A 22,978-nucleotide genomic window follows, 5' to 3' on the forward strand; every position below is an offset into this window, starting at 1 on the left:
AACGCTTGCACAGATTTCTTGCAATCAAAGAGCAACAAGCACATAAACATTCCACGCCAGATGACGATGACGATGACGCGTATTCAGTTCACACTTTAATGTCAGCTACCGTTACGATTTAAGCTACTGTTCGCGTGGGCGTTGCCAATCAATAAGTATCATTTGGCCTTACATATAGATATATATAGATATACATTTATGTGTGTGTTTCATAACATAAACAATATTATGCAACAAGCAACAATAGCAAATATCACAGCAGTGATAACACATGTTGATTTGTTCGCTTAACGCTTGCCCGCGTTTAAGTTCGTTTCCTGAATCTTTCGTTTTGTGCATGCATTAACAACTGCAAGACAGCCAAAAACAAAATATATGACTGCACACTCGACTGCACGACAACACGACGCACAAAAGTTAAACACAAATTGCATATTTTACACATTTATTTACAACATCTTTAGATATTTTGCCTAGGCGCCTCATTAACTGACTACTTACACATGACTCGACTCCCAACTCGCTCTCGACTGTTGGGCTGGCATCCCCGTCGCCTTAGATGTATGTGTATCGCGTATTGTATGGACTGCTGTAATAGTTGAATGTTGCATACGATGTGTCGGGCGTTTGAAATGTGGTGCTGAAGTATGTTGGATCCACGCCGCCAGCTGCCGCTGCCACTGCTGCCACCGCTGTGAATTGAACAGTAAAGAAGAGGCACAAACAAAAAAAAGTAGAGACGATGTCAGTTGATTTGGCGGCCATTCGGATTTTGGCATTACATTACAAACACAATTACAATTAAGATTATTGTTAGGCTTGGGCGTGTGCACTTGAGATTAGTAGGTGATACTTCGCTGCCAACTCGTAACAAAATTCCAACTGTGGGCGTCGTCAACTGACAAAACACGCTGAAGGTTAGGCGCTTCGTCAATCATGTCGTCAAGTGTTATTGGGCAAGTGTCCAGCTGCAATGGTCGATGTTGTTGTTGCTGTTGTTGTTGTAGTTGCTGCCTTTGGGGCGTTGGCTTTACTTTTTAGAATGCCCCGTTTAATGATTGGCCACATTAGCCGACCGTCGTAAGCTGTCCGTATACATATTTTATGGTGGGTGGCTGACAATTGGCGGCTGCAACAACAACAACGGCGATGACGACGGCAACTGTGGTGCAGCATTTGCGTCATATCATTGTATTTGTTGCCACAGCCGCAAGCTGCCTAGCTGCCTAGCCACAGGCAGTCCTCATCCAGGAAGCAAATGCTGCGTAACATTTATTGTATTTTGTTCAGAGAACTTTTGGACTTGCAAAATTAATTACACAATGGCCAGTTGGCTGGCTGGCTGGCTGGCCGGCCAATCGATATCGGTCATTTGGCTACCAGTTGGGCCAATCGTGCATAAATTGTCAAATTGTAAAAATTATCTCAACTTAGTGTCGTTCGTTTGTTCGCTTATTCGTTTGTTTGCTCCGTTCATTGTGAAATGTGTTTCCATTGCATTTGTGTACTAAGTGAGTCCAAGTCCTCTGGCTGCCCGATTGCCTGGCTTAACTTGGCTCGGCTTGGTTTAGCTTGGCCTGGCCTACTGGCACACTAGGCTAAGCTATTGGAAAAAAGTTGCTCCATTTCGTTTTTCTTTGCATTTCTTGCCTCTCAAGCGATATGCAAAAAACAAATGACGAAAACTATAAAATAAAGCTGGCAAGATTGCACTGCTTTCAATAGTCGACTTGAAGATACTCTAAACTAAATAAGTTAATAGTTTCTTGATGACTGCCTAACATTGACTTTTTAGCAGCTTGCTTAGGACACATGTCTTTCTGATGCGTTCATACCCTTTAAGCCATTTCAAATGACTGCAGGGTATTATAAAAAAGGTTAAAATGCAAACAGCTCACATATTTTTTGCACAGCATTAGGCGCGCATATCATTGAGTGTTTCTCTCTTGCACCCCCTCTCTCTCTTTCTCTATCTCTCTCTTTCTCTCATATGCAAATATGCATGCGCTCATTGACTTTATAGACAGGCAGACACATTGCCTTATGCGGCTTAAGTCTTGATTGCTATAGCAGCACCTGTTGCTGCTGTTGCTCTTGTTGTTGTTGTTGTTGTTGGCGTTGCTTGGGGCTCAACACATTTGCTTGTCGTTAAAACTGTTCATATTTCTTTTCCACTGTGGGGTACTTAAGGCATCACAGGGGATAATAGCATTGGCAGAGAACAAGCAATGAATCAGCAAAATATTTGCCCCAGCTTTCAGTTAATTATTTTGTTATCAATAGCTTACAGCTGAAGCTACTTTAAAAAGGTTCAATCTATCAATTTAACGATGTCTAAGGTAAGACTCGGAAAGACTAATGAAAAACTTCAGCTTAAACAGAAATGTATGCAATCTTTTTAAAATAGATTGAATTACTTATCTTGGCAATAAATTAATTATTTATCTAAGAGTGATTTTCTGAGCTGTCGTATTCATTCATATTTTAAGTAAGTAAATTATATAACGCATAGGAATAAATACCAATGCGGAGTCTAAGCTTAAAGCGTGTTAGTGTGGAGTTCTTGAGGGACTAAGACGGGTTTAAGCTGCTTAAATAAGCCTCTTAGTTTCTTTATACTACATTTAAGCTGAGCAGTTGTAATATATTGTAACAGAAGACTTGCTCTACTCAATCTTCACGCTCAATTTCGATTGAATCCAGTGAGTGTTTCCTTCAAGAGCTCGTTCAGTGTCACAATATTTCGTCAGCCCAAATCATTTTGACTGCTTGAAAGCATGTCAATATTTTGTGGGCCCACTCTAATGTGAAGCTATTGATAAAGAGCGGGAGAGAAGGAGAGAGATGGAGAGGTGGAGAGAGGCAGAGTGTATGTGTGTGTAGGTTGCCTACGTCGCGTCGTTACAGTTGTTGGATTTAGCATCGGATTGGCCGTGGCGCAGGCCGACGCAGTTCGATTTGTGTCGCTGCACTTCAAAGGTGGCTTTTGTTAATTAGACGCTTGTCTTGGTGTGCACTTACAATAATTGCTACAAGAAATCATAAGCATACTTGTACGATAATATCAAAAAGCCAAAGTGCTGCATTTGTGAATGTGAAACTCAAAACACTACAAAATAATTATCGAAAAAAACGAATACAAAACAGAAACAGAAAAAATCAAAATAAAAAAAGTTGAATTTTTGCTGAAATTTGTTTTGTTGTGTGGCCGAAATGATTTAAAAATTATCTAATTATAAATATAAAAAAAAAAAAACATTTTTTTAAAAATATATTTTGTTTATTTATAATTTAGTTGTTGGATTTTTTAAAATTAAAAATAATAAATTTTAAGTTACAAATTAAACAAAATAAAAATAATATGCAAAAGAAACATAAATATTCAAAAGATTTGGCAAAACAAAATAAAAAGCAAAATTAAAAAGTAAATTATTGTGTTTGCAACTAAATAACAATAATTAAACTAAATAACTGCTAATAAACAATAGTGTTATTACATATTATAGTTGTTGTTATTGTGTTAGCAAGTGCGCCTTGTGTGTGTGTGTAGGTGTGGGTGTAGGATGGGTTAGGCTTGTTGTTTTTGTGGCCGATTGTGGTGCTTAGTTTGAAGTTGATTAAGTGCTGCGAACGTTCAAATTGCGATTAACTGTGACGCGTATTTCCGTTTCCGCTGTTTGGCATTGTCTGTGCTGTAACTGAGTGTGCGTATGTGTGTGTGTGCTTATGGCTGTGTGTGTGTGTGTGCAGTTAACCAAAGATTGTGCCTGTGAATTGGACGTGGGTTGGAGGACAATTATTTAACAATAAAAAACCACATTTAAACACTACTGCAATTGCACTAATAAAGCTTTATGTGTGTGTGTGAGTGTGTGTGATTGTGTGTGCTGGTGTGAGTCACAATGGCCTAGGCTACACTATTGTTTTAGACCGTACGTCTGAGTGAATTACTTTGCTGTGGTGGCACAAAACCGAAACCAGAGGCGCCAACAACAACACCGCTCGACTCCTCAATTGCGTCTGGGGGCGAGGGTGGGAACACGACGGGTCCTGCAAGGTGAAAAACACAAAAATATAGAATAGAAAGACATGTAAGTAGCGAACAGCTTTACAAGTACGTGATATGGAAAGGTGATTGTGTGAAGAGCTTACCTCGATTCTGGCGGGGATCGCGCACCTGCGCAGCTGAGGGCTGTGCCAAGGAGAGCGTGTCGAAAGCGAAGCGGGATCGGCTGGGGAATTGTCCTAGAAAGTATTGCTGGCCGGCAGCAAAGGCCAGGCACAGGCACAGAGCAGCAATGGTGACTAACTGCAAACAGAATGGAAATACAGACATTGATATGATTAAGCGCGCATGCTACATGTTGGTAATACGGTTGGTAAGTACGGTCAAAACGATTAAGCCATTGCAATCTGTGTCAATGCCAGCGTAGCTAAGCATATGAAAAACAATTAAGCCTGCTGGCGTACCATAGTAGAATGCCATTCAGGTGTACTTGAGTCGAGCACGAGCCAAGCGCCAAGTGCCAAGTGCCAATACTCTCTATTCAGTTCTTAGCGCTGTCTAGCACGTCTCACTCTCTCTCTCTCTCTCTCTCTCTCTCTCTCTATCTCTCTCTTCCTATCTCTATTGTAAAGCGTAATTAGCGGCATTTGCACACAACAACATTAACGACAATTGCTGCAAGCGCGACTTAAAATGCTATTCAAATATTTTCAACTCTCTCACAATTGATCTCGAAAGCTGACCCAATTCGGAGGCAGCCACAGCAGCGCCAAATGCATCGAATCTAATGTTGTGATAAGCGTGCAGCTTTAGCTCGTTAAGGAACTATGAGCTGCGCTTGTGGTCAAGCTTTATGGAAGCTGTGGCAGCATGCATCAATGGCCCAAATGCAGCATGCTGTGCAAATTGGCTTTGTGGTTATAAATATATATATATATGTATATATAAATATATATATATATGTGTATATATAACATTAAAGTGCTGGCTGTCTGCTAGGCGCTTGAATTTATTGATTTCCCATTGAATGCTCGACATGCTGGCGCTGGCAGTTGGCAGCTGCAATTGGCAACTGCGCCGCAAGTGTTGTTGCGGGTGTTGTTGCTGCATCCAATGCCTTATTTAAGACCGTCACGCAATTGCCACAGACTGGACAACTGGACAGGCACTAATCATAGGGCCGCGAAGACTTAATAGATCGCATTAAGAAACCCAAGCTGGCCCATATGAAACAGACTTCAAACTGAATAAGTCCATATGCTGTTTTATGGCTAGTAATCACACCTCTGCCCACATACATTCATTCATATTGCCATGTAATTGTTGCTTGCTTTTTGTTATTTTCATTCTCTTGTTGTGGCTTTGAAAGGTTTTTGCTTCATTAATTGCCTAATGGGCCGCGCCTGCAATCTGCATTGCACTGCAGGGCGTATGCGCAATATTTGGTCGAGCGCTTGCAGCGCATGTTAATTTTACAGGCATTTTGTTGACTTTTTGCTGCTACTGCAATTGATTTAATATGCAGCAAAGTGTTTACGAGCACCCTACAAATATATATATATATATATAAAATAAAGAAAACAAAAATCAAATACCCACAAGTAGCTGTAACAAGAACAGCAGCAACAACGCTAATTGCTATAAGCCAAAATATGCATATATATATATATACATATATATACAAGAACAACAGCACAAATTGTCTTGAGACTAAATAATCAAAAAATATGCAAACAAGGCGACCAGTTGCCAACAAGCAACTGCGACTCTTGTCTAGACTTTAAAGTCTCGCAAACTTGTGAAAATGCTTTTAATTAATTCATGTTTGTTGTTGTTGTTGCAGCACTGCTCTGTTGTTGTCCTCCGCTCAGACACAGCGTCTATTGCCACACGAGACCAGCAGATATTGGCTCGAATCCACATATCACAGCGAAACAGCGCTCCAGAGCAGATGAAGCCATGCGATAAAGATGGCAAATTCTCATAGGAGAGACCAATCTGAAAGTGATTAAGCACAGCGTCTGCTGTGGGCGGTGTTAACAAACGGCAATAAGCTGCACAAATTTCTGGTCATAAGACAGGTAAATTGAAGCCCAGCAATTGCCATGGGAAGCCGGCAAAAACTTTTTTGATCCATCATAAAAAAAATTCAAATCAGACTATAAAATCCAAAAAAGGAAACAACAATTTAAAGCAATTTGAGCACAACTAACAGCTGTTATTGCACTGAGAAAAAATAATTGACTATTTGTTGAATTGGCTCGTTTATTGCATGCAAATTATCTAAGATCTAGATCATCAAGGAACAATTACAGCTGTGGCTCGTTCTCTAGGTTGCTTTATAAAAGTGGACTGATCAGATCTTATAGATGAAGAAAATGGTTTTATTTCAGTTCACTATTCTTCTAAGAATTTTCTATTTCTCTACTCTGAGACAATTAAATCATTTCAATTTCATTTAAGTTAGCTATATTTTCTTTCAGTGCCATTCAGTTATATTTATTATATTCGATCTTGGAGCTCTGATGTCAGTTTCATTCGTTCAAATTAGTCATAATTTCTTGCAGTGTACAGTGCCTAAACGCCTGGAGCACACTGTGGCATGCTACACATGTAAACCGTCAAAATGTCGTCAGCTGTGGCCTGAGGCAGGCTTTCTGCTTTTTGTTTTGTTTTTCTGCAGGCTTCCACAGATTTGCATTTGGACATTCTTCGCATAGCTGCGGACAACTAGCTGGAGCCGCAGACAGCGGGCTTGAAAGTTATCGTTTAAGCTAATTAAAATAAATTAAGCGCAGCTCTAGTTTAATAATTTGTTGTTTTGTTTTGCGGTTAGCCGCAAGGAATCCACATGAGAATTTGCACTGGCAACCGTGGAGCGCACGCTAATGTAAGTTAATTTGTTCGACTCTGCGATATGAGAACAAAACAGTTTGTATTGAAATTGCAATCATTCCTCATGGCAGCTCGCCCCGCGCCCTCTCTTATCGAAGCTGCCACAAATTAGTTGAACAAATGACCTTAGATATGATTTCGTAATTGGGCGGCGCTAGCTGCTGCTACATGGCAACAAACAGCAGCAGCAGTCGAGACTGTTGGCTAACGGCGGCTCATGCGAAAACCCACCCACCCACAACAATGATTAAGTGCAGCAACATGTGAGCGTGCCTGTGCCAGCGCACAAAACCTAAATAAAAATCACAACAACAACTGGACAACTGCGAAACAAAACAACAACATTGGCTTGTTAGCAACAAGTCAGTATACCCTCTAGAAACCTAAAAAAGGGCGTACAAGAGCTGACGATGGGAATCGCCTAGATAAAGTTTCGGATTAAATATAAGTTAAAATTATTACAAATTTTGTTTTAATTTTTAAACTCTTTTTTTATTTTTGTTTCTATTTTGCAGGGTATCTCAGCTGTTGTGATTGCACCAGTTTCAGTTATTTTTCAATCAGATTTTTCATTTTTGTGCTGGCATTTATTGGCGTTTAGATTTTGATTGGCTCAAATGTGCAGTAAAAATAAATTATTTTTTTTATTACTTTACAAGCAAAAGAGACAAAAATAAAAAAATAAATAAAACTTAGACAAAACCATTCGAACAGGTTACCCTATTTATTTTATTTTTTCTTCTAAAATATCACAAAATGCATAAAGTAAACTGAAAATTAACTTTCAATTAGTTGTTCCCGCAGGTTTAAAGTCAATTTGCATGCGCATAGAGTGAGTCATGAGCAGGCAGAAAGAGGGAAAAATGAGGCCTGCTGGCTACAGCTGGAGCATTAATTAATCTTATTTAAATGGTTTGTCATTTAGCCAGCGAGCATAACGAATTTTGATGTGAACATTGCAAAAGTGAATGTTGAACAATTGAAACTGCGCTCAAGTTTACGCGGCCACAAATGAAAGAAAACAAAAAATTGATATTGTTATCGGTTGTTAATGATTGTAACGCCTACAGCAGCAGCAGCAGCAGCAGCACCGGCAGCGGCGGTGGCAGCGGGAGCAGGCAACCTCGCTCTCAGATGCTAAAACTGTCCAGGTTAACGCTCGATTGGGCAACTGTTCATTGACTTTCAACACGGAAGCATGCTGCTAAATCCAAACTCTCGCCGCTCGCTGCTCGCCACTCGAATCTCGGCTCTAGACTTTTGGCTCCCGTCTGGATGCATTTGCGTTTGCCAAAGCTAAAGTCCAAAATTGAGCGCGACTGTCGGCTGTGTTTAGTAGGTGCAACAAGATCAACAACTGCTACAACATGGTCGCTGCTTTAAATTACTTTGAATTGTGTTTAATAGCTGGAAATGATGCCAGGCCAGGCCATGACGGGCCAGTTGGAGACCGATGCCCGCTACCCGCTGTCCGTTGATTGCTTTAGCTATTAGTTTGTTGCCCAAGCGATTATTAGCCATCAATTTGGCATAGCTCGTTGGCTAGGAAGTGCCAATTGCCGTTTGGCAGCGTGAGAATTGAAACACTTTTCCTTTTCCTGCTGATGCGGCCCCCAAATGAAATACAACAACGACAACAAGCAGCGGCAGCAGTAGGCAAATTAGTTCAAGTTCATGCTGCAACAGCAGAAATTTGTAGCATTTAAGGCATGACAAAATGCCAAGCACAACGCACATGTCGCCTGCCAGCCTGCCCATACCTTATAAATATGGTAATGGCCTGGCCCCGGTCCCGTGTCCACTCCGGCGATAAATCTAACATAACTATTTTGCAAGCCAAAAACGCGCTCGCGCTCGCACCACTCGCACCGCTCGCACCAGTCGCAACGTTCGCATGTGGGCAGCACCACACGCTCTCCGAGCTTCAAGCTAATGTCCAACTGTAGCTGGACATGTGGAACATGTGTATGCCAGGCACTTGCCATGCGCATTGACTGACTGGCTGACTGACTAACTGAGTGACTGACTGACTAACTCGCAGACCAAGACATGGCTCCAGCTTTGATTGCGACAGCTGCGCTTTTGCAGCAAACGCTAATCGTGTCGCACTAAGCGAATTGTAATAAAATGGCCAAAACCAAACCAAAAAACTGAAAACAGCGACTGATGCGATGAACGATATCAAATGACATCGCACAGCACATAATGCCAAAGGCACTAAATATTAGTTTCATTGCTCCAAATTGAGAGGAGCGCCCCAGCTAGCCAAAGGACTCAAAACTGAAAACTAAAAAGTCTAAATAATGAAATAGCTTATGTAAATCCAGTTCTCAGACTTATTTATGCCAATATAGTAATTTTAAGATGCTTTGCAAAGTATCTCAAGAGTGCGTGAATCGAAAGCCCCAACTTGATCAAGTCTTAGCCTCGTTTCAGTTGGGACTCACGCAAATCTGATTAATTTAAGGCTTACATTCCCTCTCTATACTTAAGGCTGGCCTAGACACAGTACAGTTATGCATGACAAGTACACGTGTGTTTGTTGGTATTGTGCAAAGACATGTAAGTGTACGCGGCGGCATCTTCATTAGCTGAGACCATAGACATGGCCTGGTCTGGCCAGGCCAGAGCAAGCCAAGCGCAACGCAAGGCAATTTTATATTTATGGCAATTAATTTGAATTTCTACACGCAAAGCGTGTAAAATGCAACAACATGTCGACGAGGACAAGTTGTTGCTGGTGATGGCAACGATTAACCAATGAATTAAGGCGATTGTCGAGCAATTAATAAATCTTTTTTTTTTCGAATAGACTGTGTGTGTGTGTGTGTATGTGTGTCTGTAGTGCATGGCACGCATGACCCAATCCTAATCGAGAGCGATTTGCCAGACGCTGATTGCGGTTCCCAGGGTGCCCAAGTGCCTGCTGAGTGCTTGGGATGAAACGGCAACTGCCGACTGCAGTCAGCTGGATTGCAGTTGCAGTTGCAGTTGCAGTTGTCGTTGCCGCTGCCGCTGCCATTGCCGTTGCATAACTTTGAGACTCTAATGAATTGAACGCTAGCTTTTCATAGTTGTTTAATTTATAGCCATCGCACACACGCACATGCGCGCATTCGCAGTGTCGTGAGTTGTATGCTGTGGTGTCGAGAGTTGGCGGGACGCCGAGACGTGAGCACGCAATGGCCAAGAAGTTGGTCAGCAGCAGCGCCAGTTTGGTCACTTGACTGTGACTCTGGTCATAGCTTTGGCTTTGGCTTTGGGGATATTGGCGCGTGTGTATCGCACTTTTCAATTAAGTTACAAAACGCATGCCCAAGCACGTTTTGCAGTTTTGCCATTGCGTTATTGCCAGTGGTTGTTGCTGTTGTTGTTGGCATTTGGCTTGATCTGTAAACAAGTGTCTGGCGCTTGTCTGGTTCGGCTGCGGCCTTCACCATGAACTTGAACTTCTCTCTTTACCCCCATTTTGTTTTGGTTTATAACATCTAATTGCTGCCCGTTCTGCTCTCTGCATTCACACACACACATATGTGTGTGTAAGTATTGGTTAGGCGGAAACATTGAAAGTGCGTGCTCCGCTGCATAATTATAGTTCGTATGCTATGCAAATCATATACAATTTATGGCCTGGATGCTGTATGTGTAGCACGCCCCTCTCAACCAAAGACCATTGTCTGCGACTTAACAGCTTAATAGCCAGTTACATATATGCATCTCTGCGAGTGTGTATGTGTGTGTGTTTATTTAAATACGATTACGATAGATATGTTCATTTATATATGCTCGCGGCGGGCTTTGTCATGTCTTTAATGCCGACAAAATGCTTGCCGCTAAAAATTGACACACGACAACGGACCACAGTCAACTGGCGGCTGGCCATAAATTCAAGTGCCCAATAAAAATTCTGAATACCACAATAGCCACAGAGTTTGGCTTGGCTTGGGTCAATTTGTGGTGAATGGTGGGCAAAGTGTGTTGGCTCACGACTATTGCATTCGCATTAGCGTGAGTGAGCATCAAATAAAAAGGCTGTGAAAATTGTCGCTTGGCAATGGGCAGTGCGAAAACAAAAGACTTAGGCAACGAACTTGCTGAAAATTGCGTATACGCAAAATAAAATGCAACTCTTGTTGTTTCCTTCACTTCTGTTTTCATGCGAATTGGTGTACTTACGAATTTCATGATGATTTTGTTGGAGCTTTTGTTTTGTTATTATAGAGTGTAATTACACGCTGAGCTGCAATTAGTTAACAAATATTTTAGAAATTAATTTACTGATTTATTAGGCACTACACTTTTCTTTACAACACGAATCACGGGCTGGTTTATTAAATGATTTTTTGGCTTTGGTTTGGTATTTCTAATTTTGAATTTGTAATTTCTTTCGGTTTAATTTTCGGATTATTTTTTATATTATTGTTATTATTGTTGTAAACGCTTGCACGCGAGTCAAATGAAACAAAAAAGCCAAATTCAAACGCGTTCGCTGGCTTTAACAATGAGCTGGGAACTGTTAGCTGGATGCTGTTTGGCTGTCAACTTGGTATTGGCTTACACGAATCTGCGCTGCGCTGTATTTAAAAATTGTGTGTGTTGCCTGGGTTGCTCGGCTTTGGCTTTGACTCGGACTCGGACTCGGGGACTCGGAATCGGAATCGGAATCGGACTCGGCGGATCGTAAGTTTGTACGTCGAGCTGTGCGGTAAAACGTTTAATGAATTCCAACAGAAATGCTCAGTTGATTTTATATAAAGCATGGCAAGCGTGCGCCGTTGTCGACGTCGACGTGGCCGTCGTTGCTTTGTTTGCTGCGTTTTGAGTGAGTTTTTTATTTATTGTTGTTGTTTTCTTTTCTCACTCGAGCATTGAGTGAGAGAGCCTTTGAGCGAGTTGTTGTTGCTGGCCTACGTGCGACACGTGATGGTCGTTGTTCTTGGGCAGATAGTGGCAAATAAAAGGCAACTTTCTAGCGTTTGGTTGCTGCTGTTGCTGCTGCTTTCCGGTAACCAGTTTCAGTTTCAGCATGAATTGCACTTCATTCGGGTCAATCAGTCTCGATAGGCGCTTATGCAAATCTAATGCAAATGTAATAGGAAAGCTGGCAAACACCTTGACTTGATTGCAGGTGAAAACAGCAACAACAATTGCATCAACGACAACGACAACAACAGCAACAGCAACAGCAGCAGCAGTAACAACAATAGTAACAACAATGCTGCTGTGTTGTCAGCAACTTTAGCTTTGGCAATTTCTTCCGCCTCTGTCGTTTTGACCGTGAAAATTTCGTGTGATTGTTGGCCTGTTGGTCTTTTTATTGATCGCTGTTGTTGTTGCTGCTGCAGCTGTTGCTCAGCTTTCTGGCCGTTTGTGAGGAACGTCGTTGACTTGATTTAAATGACAATTTACGTTATATTCGTATGATTGTACGATTAAAAATCGCAATATGCATATCATAATCATAACGCACGAATTGCCTGCCGGAAGTACTAAACAGAAGGCTTAAACCACAAGCCGCCAAGTTATTTCTGTATATAACATGCATGTTGTGAATTACGATCTTTTGTTACAATTGATATTACTTTAGAGTGTGCAACATAATACGCTTGACATTTACGACCCTTCAGCTGAAAAACATTTAACAGCCTACGAGGGCAGTTCTAAAATTGTTGCATATTTCGGTTTGTATTTGTAGTATGTTAAATTCAATCTATTGGCATCCTGTCCAAGTTACCTTTTTTAGCGTTGCCAGATCTCTTATAAATAAAATGGCCAAATATTAATAAATCAAAAAGGTGTGTCTGCCTGAAAGTCTTGCATGATAAGGATTTGGTGAACTGAATAGAGTAAACACAGTTATAAATCATTTTATGACTTAATTAACGACCCTCGTCACTAATGCTCCCAATTAAATACAAATTGCACACTTGTCGCAGCAATGCAAGCAATGCGTTAGATTTTTTTCCGCCAGTCAACGCACTTAATCGAAGGCTATGATGGATGCGAGAGGAGAGGAGAGGAGAGGAAATATATATGCCAATCGATATTATTATCGATATTAAAACCAAGTTCAAGTTCAGCTGTCAGGTGTTTGAGAGTGGCAGCCGCAAAAACTTTATCTTTTTGTTGATGCCCCAAGTCGCAGAAAACCGCAGTAATTGAATTGCATTGAATTGTATAATTCATATTTTGTATTGTCTTCAGTTGGCGTTGGGGTCAAGTTCAGTTGGCCAATTGGCCAGCGCAATTGTTGTAAGCTGAGGAACAATTAGCGCGCTTAATTGCCGATTGCCATTGATTTATCGCTGATCGACTAAACAATTAACAAATTGCCTTGCGCGTACTTTGCCTTTTGCGTTTGCCTTCTTTGGCTTTCTTTTCGTTGCTGTTGCTATTTGCTTTGCTTTTGTTTTGTTTCGTTAATTGAAATAGTTAAATGTCTGACAGTAGTTATCAATCATTGGTGCAAATTTTTGGCCTCAGTATGGCTTGGTTCGGCCTGAGGTTAATGCCACTTTGAGGAATTGGAAACTGTTTTGGGCTCAAACTTGTCTGCACATGAGCGACCGACTCAAATTAATGGATTTTTAAACGCGCTAAAAATAGTCGCTGATACGATAGACCAAGTATTTGCATGTTAATCAGTTGTCTTACCAACTGCGCGTCAATCAATGAGAATTACAAGCCCATTAACAGCCGATGGCTACACGCGCTACTAATTATAAAGTCCAAGTAGTGAAGTCAGCTCATAATCATTTCACTCAAAACCGTCAAGAAATTACATATATATTATATTAATATGAACGTCTGCATTACACTTGCTGTTAAGGAAGTCAACTGCAAGTGAGTTCAAAACCTCAAGAAGTGCAATAACATTGCCCAATATTTTATTTTTTAACTCGATTAATATTATTCCCACCTGAATAGCGACTTACGTACACTCTCTGATCAGCGTTAAGAATGAGTGAACGATGACAATCGATTAATCGTCTATTATTACAAATGATAATTTTTTTTAAATCATGTAACTGGAAAACGAGTTATAATGACATGGAGCACATTAATTAGAACTGTTTATAGATACGTACTTTACTCGTGGGTCTCAAAAAATTCTTAAAGTTCATATCTCAACATATAGAAAGTGGTATAATAGGCATAAGCGTATTTTATTATTCACTTAGTATTTTCATGGTTTACCATTTATTGCACTCAAAGTGCAATTAGAGTTTGATTTTAATAACATTTATATTTGATTACAAAATTCGTATTGCATTTTGCTTTTTGGCATTCACTTAACTCCCAAAGTTGTCGATGTGATTCATTGACCTTCCAGAGTTAATAATTAAGTGTATGACGATGTCGCACTTAGTTTCTGATATAATTAGATACGTTATATTCCAATTAGCAACGTGTCGAGGAAGCGACGCTAAGGCTGATGCTGCTTTAGACGGTTAACGATATATTTATATATTACAGTTATTGCAATTGCAATTAGCTAATTGTGCCCAAATATGCATAGAGAATTATGAAAAGCGAGCGCAAGTTCAAATGTTTAGCATTCCAAATTTCCGGTCCAATTTAAATTCGATTTGCATTATACGTGCACACACATAAGACCATACACATACGTACACAATCACAAACATGCAAGTGTAAGCGTTTAGCGTTTATTCTCACGACATCGACCTTGGCAATGCTAAAAGCAGCGCGCCGCAGAACTGTGAATGTGTGCGCTTAACGCACGCTCCAGCGGCTTGCAAGGAAGAAAACTCTTGATGCTGGAACTGGTTTTTGGTAGTCCATTTGGCGTCAATTAAAGGCGTAAATATGCGTACGCAATAAGCCGCTGCAATACCTACAACAGCAACCACGCATAACATAATTTTGACAAACTGACAGCCTGTCTGTGTTACAGTCAAGAGATTTAATTGAAACGGGTTGCAGATGTAAAGTCTGTTGCCGTTTAACTACTTTCGATAGGGAAGAGTTTAGCAATTTATTCACTTGTCAACAGCAGCAATTTGCATACTCAGTATTTACTTGCCTTTTGCTACTTATTGATATGCAAATTTTTGGCGGTTCCCATTTAATTTTACGTTGGCAATGCTACATATAACAACTACAAATTACAGTGTTGCAATACACATAAAAGAAATCGGTTGCAATATATCGAATCCGTATTAAGTTATCGATATATTTACCAGCGACTTCACAACATTTTTATAATTAGTATTTTTAAAGACTTTCGATGTTTCTAGTACCTATCGTTAGCGTACGGTACGGCTGGGACTATCGATAGTCCCAACAGCTAGCCAACAAAAAGCAACCACTCATCAAACCGGCATCACAACTGAAAAAGCGAGGAATATTCTCCCAAGCTTAAACCAAATTTTTGTAGCCTAGACGCCAACGCATGTTAAAATGACGCACATAAACACAAATTGGTTCCTAGCATTTTTCGGCGCTCTTGTAGCCTTGGAGCTAGTAAAAAGCTCGGAAAACAATGAGTACATGAAGCGGGAACACAGTCTAGTACGACCATTTCAAGGTATGATAAGCTTCTATGATGCATATCTGAAATATGCGAAATGAATGGTATTAACATGGCTTGCTTTGTTGTCAATCTTAGGCGTTGGCGTTATACTGCCCCACTGGGATTTTTTAGGAAACACCATGGTCACCAGTAACTATATAAGACTGACCCCGGATTTGCAATCAAAAAGCGGCGCACTATGGAACTACTCGGTATGTGGCCATGACACTTTATATAACAAATAATCGTTGCTAATATTGTTGTATGCCACAGCCCGTTATGGGACGCAATTGGGAGGTTCACGTCGGGTTCAAAGTACACGGGAAGGGCAATGAACTGTTTGGTGACGGATTTGCCATTTGGTACACAAAAGATCGTATGCAAACAGGTCCAGTATTTGGCAGCAAAGATCATTTCTCTGGACTAGCAATCATATTGGATACCTACAGTAATCACAATGGTCCACATAATGTAGGTACTTTGCGCATTTGAGCTCTTGGAGAACAGCTGCACTCACTTATATTTTTGCATATAGCACCAGCATCCATACTTGAGTGCGATGGTTAACAACGGCACCTGGAGCTACGATCACGATAGAGACGGAACGCACACACAGCTGGCTGGTTGTGAAGTGCGCTTCCGTAATGTGGATTACGATACATTTATAAGCATACGCTATGAGAACGATGTGCTGTCCGTTTCGACGGATCTCGAAGATCGAAACGAATGGAAAAACTGTTTTGTGGTCAACAATGTGGAGCTGCCCACTGGCTATTTCTTTGGCATGTCTGCAACAACGGGAGATTTGTCCGATAACCATGACATTCATAGCTTCAAGTTCTTCGATATAGACACAACTATCAGTGTAAGTATTACATATAGAATAATTTCCAAGTCAGTTTCTTAATGTTTTTTATATATATTGAAAGCAGCACGATGAGATCTTGCGTCGCAGCAACATTATTCCAAATGCCAAAACATTTGAAGCGCCGCGTGAACACAAAGAAGATCCGAAACCAGGAATGTCAAATGCCAAAATATTTTTCATACTGCTCTTAGTAGTCTTGGTGACCGCTGGTGTGGCCATATTTGCAATTTCATATTACAAGGATCGCAACGCACGAAAACGTTTCTACTGAAATCGACAGCTACAACTGCGACAACAAACAACCAAACTTAGGTATAGTCGACCAAAACATCATGTTACAAGCAGCAGCTGACAAGTTTCGAGTCCTTTTAAAGTTAATTTATATTGAATGTACCCATTTCGATATTTGTTCATAAGTTATATAGATTACCCGGGTTTTGTTAGATGTTCGTTATGAAATTGTGAAATAGGGAAAACAACGACGCAACGGGCAACACAAATGGGCAATTGTTAAATTTAAGTAAACATTTTTAATCTGAACTATAGAAGAATTGAGAACGTAAGAATATTATTGCAGTGTGTACATTACATTAGAAAATATTTAAAAAGAAACGACCAACCAACTGCAAATTAAAAGCTAGAAATTCTTAATTAGTTAGACCCAGTGGTGATGCTGTCGCTGTCGGCTACCGGATGATGAGCGCGGCGGCGTTGGCCTAACAGTGGTGGCTAACATAGACTCGATCTGGCGCACCTGATTGCTAACAAAGCGATCATTGGAGGAGGGTTCATTGCGTTCGCTCTCCAAATTATCATTGGACTTGTGCATGCCACTCAATATACACTGCTCAAACAAGGACGTGGACTGGTTATCGTCCAGTGAATCATCGGAGCTATAGTCAGTCTTGGCACCAGCAATCGTTTGTCGTCTATGGTTATTGTTTGGCTTGGGCAGCGTGTTTGTGTGACTCGAGCTAGTGCTGGCGCCACTGGGTGGAGGTCTGCAACTACCAGCGGCAATAGCCTGAAAAGTAGGAGCAGGTATTACATGACACGCATGACAAGGCTTTTCAGCATTACTTACTTGACTGAGCAGATTGGAGTCATCGTCCGAATCCATTGACAATGAGCTGAGAGAATCGCTGCGTTTGGGCAGGAGACGCGACTCGGACTCTACAAGAACAGCACTTCGTCGAGGTGGCAACTTTGGAGCGGATTCTGCGTTCCTCGGCAGAAGTGGTGGTTTCAGTGCACGGGCTGGCCCCACTTGCGCAGAACCTACTGTTAAGCTGGAGAGTCCAGAGATCACGGAGAAATTACAGGGGCTGTCTTCTACGTAGTATTTGTTCATCTCATCCTTTACTGGCAAATAGCTGGGTAAAGCGTTGCCACCGCAGCGCATCTTGGAAATGGCATCCTCAGAAATATTCATCGCAATATCTGGGACTTGAGGCATTGGACGTCTCATCTGTCCATTGCAATTGTGGTCATTGGCTGTGGAGGCTATTGACAGCACCGACAGATTGCTATTGCTGCCCGCTTTGGAGAGCAGAGCAGGAGTGTCCTCTGTGCAGTAATTACGAGGCGCATCGTTGCCATTGAGGTCGTGCCCATTGCTTCTGCAGTTATCGCTTGAAGGTGGAAGCGATGGTTTTATCTTGCGATCGCGTTGAGGCGACTGTGGCATGCTCTGCGTGGGTGAATCTGGCAGCTCTGAGGGTGAGATTACACCGCTTTGCATACGACTGTATTCGCTTATTACAGAGCCATTATCGTCACAACCAATGGTCTCATCATTCACCAACGAATCCATGGAGCTGCGTCTGGAGAACATAAGAGGGGTCTCCAGAGCGGAATCCTGGCAAGCTGTAACCTTATTGTTGTTGTTATTATTGTTAATAGCTTGCTCTGGCGTTTCGACAACTGATTGTTGGTTGTTGATTTCCTTGGTAGCAGCTAGCTGCTTCTCGTGTTTTCCTTGCCCCACATCCATAAGGCTGTTGAGCGAATCGAATCGACTGAAGCATCCGGGTGTCCCCTCCTCACAATAGTTAATCGGACGCTCACCAGGCTCCGGTTCGGGCGTGTGCAAGCAGCCATCGGACTTGTCGATTGCTAGATTCTCCAAAGCACTGCTGCGAAGGTTAAGTGTTTTGGGGCGTTCCACTTGATCGCTGCTTAGCTCACATGCCGAAGCTGATTTAGCCAGATTTGGAGGAGCGGTGCTTCCACTTTCATCTAAAATGAGCAATATTTCGCTACTCTCTTGCTGTCTTTCTTCACATGTTGCTGGCTGTGGCTTCGCAGCTTGCGCAGATCGTCTCTCCTTGTAGCGTGCACTGAAGTCTGTGGGCTGATCCAAATCGATGGAATTGTCAAAGCTGGCCTTAGCTGGTTTGTGGTCGCTGTAGCTGTATTTCATAGAATAGTCGATGGGTTGCTCCTCCGTGGATGTTCTGTAATGGGTCTGCGCAGTGCTAGTGCTCAGTTTTCGTTGTTCAAAGGCGCTGTCCGACTTAGTTGAGAATTTTGTTGAATCGGAATCCGATTTACCGGAATATATTGACTCGCGGCTTTCGCATTTGCGAATCAATGTGCTACTGCCATTGCTGCTGCTTGCCGTCCCGTTGCGCACCTTCTTAAGTGAACCCGTAGGATTACTGCTCAACCGCATGGAGCTATAACGTCGAGGCAGTGTGCATCCATGTACGTTGGCTAGCTCCTTCGAAGGCAACTCGTTGTTGGTTGATAGCTCGAGGGCGTTACGATAATTTACCAAGTTCTTGAGCGCTGAGGCGCTGCCCTCAGCTATCATGGAACTTTTGGAGGTGGTGAGCGAACGTAGCAGCGGAATGGCGTTGTGATTGATAAGAAACTGTTGATCCTCGGGACAACGTGCAGACAAGTTCCAGAGCGTGCCACAGGAGTTGCTAACAACCGTCTGATTATCTGTCTTAAGCTGCTGCAGCAGAATGGCCAGGCAGTTGTGCTCCCTTAAGATCTGACGATATGATTCACAAACAGCTATGTGGCTGGATACGTTGCGTAAGATGCCGCCGGCATTCTCGACAATCTTAAGTGTCTTGCTTGGGCCTTCGTAGCTGAGCATTTGGACTAGAAATCCTAATGCACCATCGACGGCACAAAATTCCGCCTTGTTGGTGCTGCAGTGTGCTGACAGATTCCACAGTGCGGACAGAATGGCCTTCAATGTGTTCTCGCTCTTGTTGTGCATTGCGGCCATTGCAAGAGCCGTGACTGTCCCGAGCTCATTGAATACGGTCTTCAGGTGTTTGTCCGCGCGCCAAGATAGATTTCGCAAAACGCTAGCAGTGGCCTGCAGCAGATCATCGACATCGGCTGCATTTGAGTCCAGCTGGGCAACTAACGCTTCCATGAATTGCTTTTGTCCACAGAGCAGTGACTTGTTGTTTTCTTCGCCGCAGGTGAGATTTGTTAGCGTCATTAGCGCATAGCGTCTAAGCAAATTACATTGCTCGCGTCCCGCTGCCGGCCCGTGAACGGCATGGTCGAGATGAACCAGGTTTGGTATTGCTTTTAAGGCACCCAACTCGCACATAGTCTGGCGATGTTCCTCATCGAAGCTAGCCTTCATCAGCATTTTCATGGCTGCCAATGGATGACGTTCTTCATCATCGGCAATTGATTCACCACCGCTTTGCAATTGCGTACGCAAGAAATTGCAACTATAGTCACGTATTTGATCTAGAAGGCGCAAAACCTTCACCTCCCGTTGATTTCCTTGAACAATGTTATGCAGGGCTTGGCTGGCATTCCTTCGTGCTGCTCCGCCCGCGCCGGCTCCGTCATCGTTGGCATGCAGAATTTTTACTAACAGTTGGATGCAGTCGGAGCTGCGCAATGCTGAACAGGTGTCCGTATTTCTAGAAAGCTCCAAAAAGTTTCGCGTCAGCTCCAGTTGCTTGTGAGCGTCGCTCTCGTTCAGCGTCATGTTTACAAATGGTTTCCACTTTATTGATTTTGCCCGGGTTAACGCTAACACTCTGTTTTGCGCGTTGTCCCTAAGTGTATTCCAGGAACTATATGTTACCTGCCTCTTTATGAAGCACTATTAGCAAGCAGGTAGCTGGCATATCCTATGATGTTTGGTATTTCATTATGGCATCGGAAAACCAACCTACAGCGCAGAAGCAGCTGCCTTTGTTTGGATGTTGTTATCTGTTATCGGCTTTGAATAGCAACAAGTAATCGATAAGCATACAATCATGATAAATGGCATTACCTTTTAGTATGAGTATACTTCCCTATTGTTGCGATCTTTATATGGTTTTGTATTTCATAAACATTTAATTATATTGCATTTTACTGAGAATATATCGCATTGCCTGCACAAATGTAAGAAAAACAATATTTACGGTTTCTTGCAATACATTTTAGTATTTTGGTTAGGTACCATCGCTAGGTAGCTTCTGTTACGTCATGCATAACAGCTGATCTGCCCAGCTGGTAACGACGAGTAGTCTGCCGCAAAAAAGATGAATTTTCTTAAAAAGGTAAATAAAAAAATTATTAATAATAATTGCTTAACATTTGTGTTAAATTCGTAGGTAACTCTGCAGGTGCTGCCTAAGGCGGAAGCCCATCTCAGTCTTGGCAATAATTCAGCAATACACACCAGCTCAGTTTGTTGTCGCGTGCAGTCTGGACGTTACCGCATAACCGTAAAACGGGACAGGCCGCTCACCTACGAAATGGCCAATCCACCGCATTTTATTGGACACCGCAAGTCATGGAATTCTTGGAACACATGTAAGTTTCTGCATTTGTATTTATTAAATTTTATAAAATGTCAAAAAATTAATTTATAGCCACTCTGAAGGATGCCTTGCGTCCATCACAAACAGCCATTGAGGATGTGTTCATTCGTAAATTTATAACTGGCACATGGCATGCCCTTGTATGTTCCGAAATTATTATTAAGCGACAGCATAATACAATACGTATTGCTGCTATAATACGACAGGCGATTGCCCAACGTAAGATGTACTTCCTCATTGGTTATACGGAGGAGTTGCTGTCATATTGGATGCAATGTCCAGTCACGCTCGAGTTTCAGACGGTGGCCGATAAGAAGGATGTGGTCTTTAAATACATTTAGTTCATATGCCTTTTTAGTTGTTTCGCCAATACATTTATACTACTAGTACGCACATTTTGTAGTATTACTCAATGAACGTATTCGACTTCACTGTTATTACTGTGCCACGATTTTATGGCTTTGTTTACTATGACACCATCGTGATCTTTAATCTAGAAGGAAGAAGGCGTTTATAAACAAATAAATCATCAGAAGAAGGTATCATACCGTTTCGACCAACGCTTTTAGTTCCTCCTGAGATCTCAGATCAAATATCAAAGACTTAATGTCTTTCACCATCTCTACAAAGACGAATACGATTATCTTCTTAGCGCCTCCACATATCTTGTCCCATATTTTGACCAACACTGTTTCACAAATTACCCCGGCAAAGCAAGTTGTGTACCAATTTTCCAATAGCTTTGAATTGGCATCAAACAGTTCCAGCTTTTCCAAGCGACTGTAATAAAAATTAAGTTATTTGTACTAATAATAATTTTTATATAGGCAACATACTAGAATAATGCGATGTCTTCGCGCTTTAGGAGTATTTGTGTAAGTTCCTTAAGCTTGCCGCATTCCTTCTTCAGGTCACGTGTGTACTGGTAAAACTCCTTGGCTATCCAATATGTTTCCATTTCATCATCGAATATGTCAAGTAGTGTGCGTGCAATTTCAATAAAATGATTGTCATCTATCTGACTTCCGGCTCGTACATTGCTGTGCAGCAACCGATTGTTCTCCAATAGCCACATTTTGTGCAGAACCAAATGTCTGGATTTATCCCCCTCTACGAAACGCATTACAGTCACGGCCCGTAGCAGATCCTCATACACTTGGTGGCGTTGCTCCCGAACATATTCAGTGATGCTTTTATGAAGTGGCAGTATCCCCATTATCAGACTCCAGAGCAGACTACGCTGCTGTGCTGGAACCGTATAAGTATATGCGAAGTGCTTTAACTTGGAGAGATTGCGAATATCATCCTGTAGTAGTTTATTGAGAGACTTTTTCTCTTCAACACTAATACAGCCTACTTTCTCATAATAGGTAAACCTAAAATTGCGCTCATCTGTAGTCATCTTAAAAAAAATACGCTTTGTCAGATACTTTTCCTTTTAGTTTGTTTACTTCGTTCGAGACAGCAAAAGCTGGTAACCTGCAATAACAACCTGAAATGATCTAAAAAATATCGAAATTCTGTATAAAAATATCGTAAAATGGTATTTATTTTACTCTGGTCCCATTTTGAGCAGCAACAACAGAGAATTTTAAAGTAAAATCTAATTTAGTAATTTTATTTAACTAGACTCAACAATATAATATATAAGTGTAATGCATTTAATATGTTTTTAAGTTACCGAAAATGTTCATACATACAGTTAACTATTACTGCGTGCTTATTATGGCTCTAACTGTATTGTAACTTTTAGTTTTAATGTTAAATGTCTATCATATGTTATGTTAGCTCTTAATGCGTTCACAGCTCTCTCATTTCGTTATCGCTACGTTATGCTTCGCGTTACGTGTCTGACTTTGCTATTACGTAGGTACGTA

The 22,978-nt window shown here is 41.5% G+C and overlaps 5 protein-coding genes across 8 annotated transcripts; 2 read left to right on the forward strand and 3 right to left on the reverse strand.

Annotated features, from left to right (window-relative positions):
• Nucleotides 1-436: 436 nt before the first annotated feature.
• Nucleotides 437-11,610, reverse strand: LOC111597174. Of its 3 annotated transcripts, none has more exons than XM_030224995.1 (5): nucleotides 11,460-11,610; nucleotides 11,078-11,141; nucleotides 4,153-4,309; nucleotides 3,937-4,050; nucleotides 437-692 (listed from the first exon to the last, which is right to left on the reverse strand). In XM_030224995.1, exons 2-5 carry the CDS (start codon nucleotides 11,084-11,086, stop codon nucleotides 556-558), a joined length of 417 nt encoding a protein of 138 aa, XP_030080855.1. In that variant the 5' UTR covers nucleotides 11,087-11,141; nucleotides 11,460-11,610; the 3' UTR covers nucleotides 437-555. The 3 variants fall into 3 exon arrangements, with proteins under 3 accessions (XP_030080855.1, XP_030080856.1, XP_030080857.1); XM_030224997.1 differs by having other exon boundaries at nucleotides 444-692; nucleotides 3,952-4,050; XM_030224996.1 differs by lacking the exon at nucleotides 11,460-11,610 and having other exon boundaries at nucleotides 11,078-11,246.
• A 3,587-nt stretch (nucleotides 11,611-15,197) lies between these two features.
• LOC111598902 (vesicular integral-membrane protein VIP36) lies at nucleotides 15,198-16,589 on the forward strand. Its single transcript, XM_023314371.1, has 5 exons — nucleotides 15,198-15,449; nucleotides 15,531-15,646; nucleotides 15,708-15,905; nucleotides 15,970-16,299; nucleotides 16,367-16,589. The coding sequence occupies exons 1-5, from the start codon at nucleotides 15,323-15,325 to the stop codon at nucleotides 16,571-16,573; spliced, it is 978 nt and encodes a 325-aa protein (XP_023170139.1). The 5' UTR covers nucleotides 15,198-15,322; the 3' UTR covers nucleotides 16,574-16,589.
• A 76-nt stretch (nucleotides 16,590-16,665) lies between these two features.
• On the reverse strand, nucleotides 16,666-20,538 carry LOC111598901 (adenomatous polyposis coli protein). Its single transcript, XM_023314370.2, has 2 exons — nucleotides 17,387-20,538; nucleotides 16,666-17,326 (listed from the first exon to the last, which is right to left on the reverse strand). Exons 1-2 carry the CDS (start codon nucleotides 20,273-20,275, stop codon nucleotides 16,958-16,960), a joined length of 3,258 nt encoding a protein of 1,085 aa, XP_023170138.2. The 5' UTR covers nucleotides 20,276-20,538; the 3' UTR covers nucleotides 16,666-16,957.
• A 208-nt stretch (nucleotides 20,539-20,746) lies between these two features.
• Nucleotides 20,747-21,461, forward strand: LOC111598905 (28S ribosomal protein S24, mitochondrial). 2 transcript variants are annotated; one of them, XM_023314373.2, is made up of 3 exons: nucleotides 20,747-20,837; nucleotides 20,892-21,093; nucleotides 21,153-21,461. In XM_023314373.2, exons 1-3 carry the CDS (start codon nucleotides 20,820-20,822, stop codon nucleotides 21,440-21,442), a joined length of 510 nt encoding a protein of 169 aa, XP_023170141.1. In that variant the 5' UTR covers nucleotides 20,747-20,819; the 3' UTR covers nucleotides 21,443-21,461. The 2 variants fall into 2 exon arrangements, with proteins under 2 accessions (XP_023170141.1, XP_023170142.1); XM_023314374.2 differs by having other exon boundaries at nucleotides 20,773-20,837; nucleotides 20,904-21,093.
• A 33-nt stretch (nucleotides 21,462-21,494) lies between these two features.
• LOC111598904 (TBC1 domain family member 7) lies at nucleotides 21,495-22,578 on the reverse strand. Its single transcript, XM_023314372.2, has 3 exons — nucleotides 21,938-22,578; nucleotides 21,650-21,881; nucleotides 21,495-21,594 (listed from the first exon to the last, which is right to left on the reverse strand). The coding sequence occupies exons 1-3, from the start codon at nucleotides 22,501-22,503 to the stop codon at nucleotides 21,511-21,513; spliced, it is 882 nt and encodes a 293-aa protein (XP_023170140.1). The 5' UTR covers nucleotides 22,504-22,578; the 3' UTR covers nucleotides 21,495-21,510.
• Nucleotides 22,579-22,978: the final 400 nt, after the last annotated feature.

The sequence above is a fragment of the Drosophila hydei genome, unplaced genomic scaffold, assembly GCF_003285905.1.
Source record: "Drosophila hydei strain 15085-1641.00,03,60 unplaced genomic scaffold, DhydRS2 tig00008121-arrow-pilon, whole genome shotgun sequence".
Taxonomy (NCBI): Eukaryota; Metazoa; Arthropoda; class Insecta; order Diptera; family Drosophilidae; genus Drosophila; species Drosophila hydei.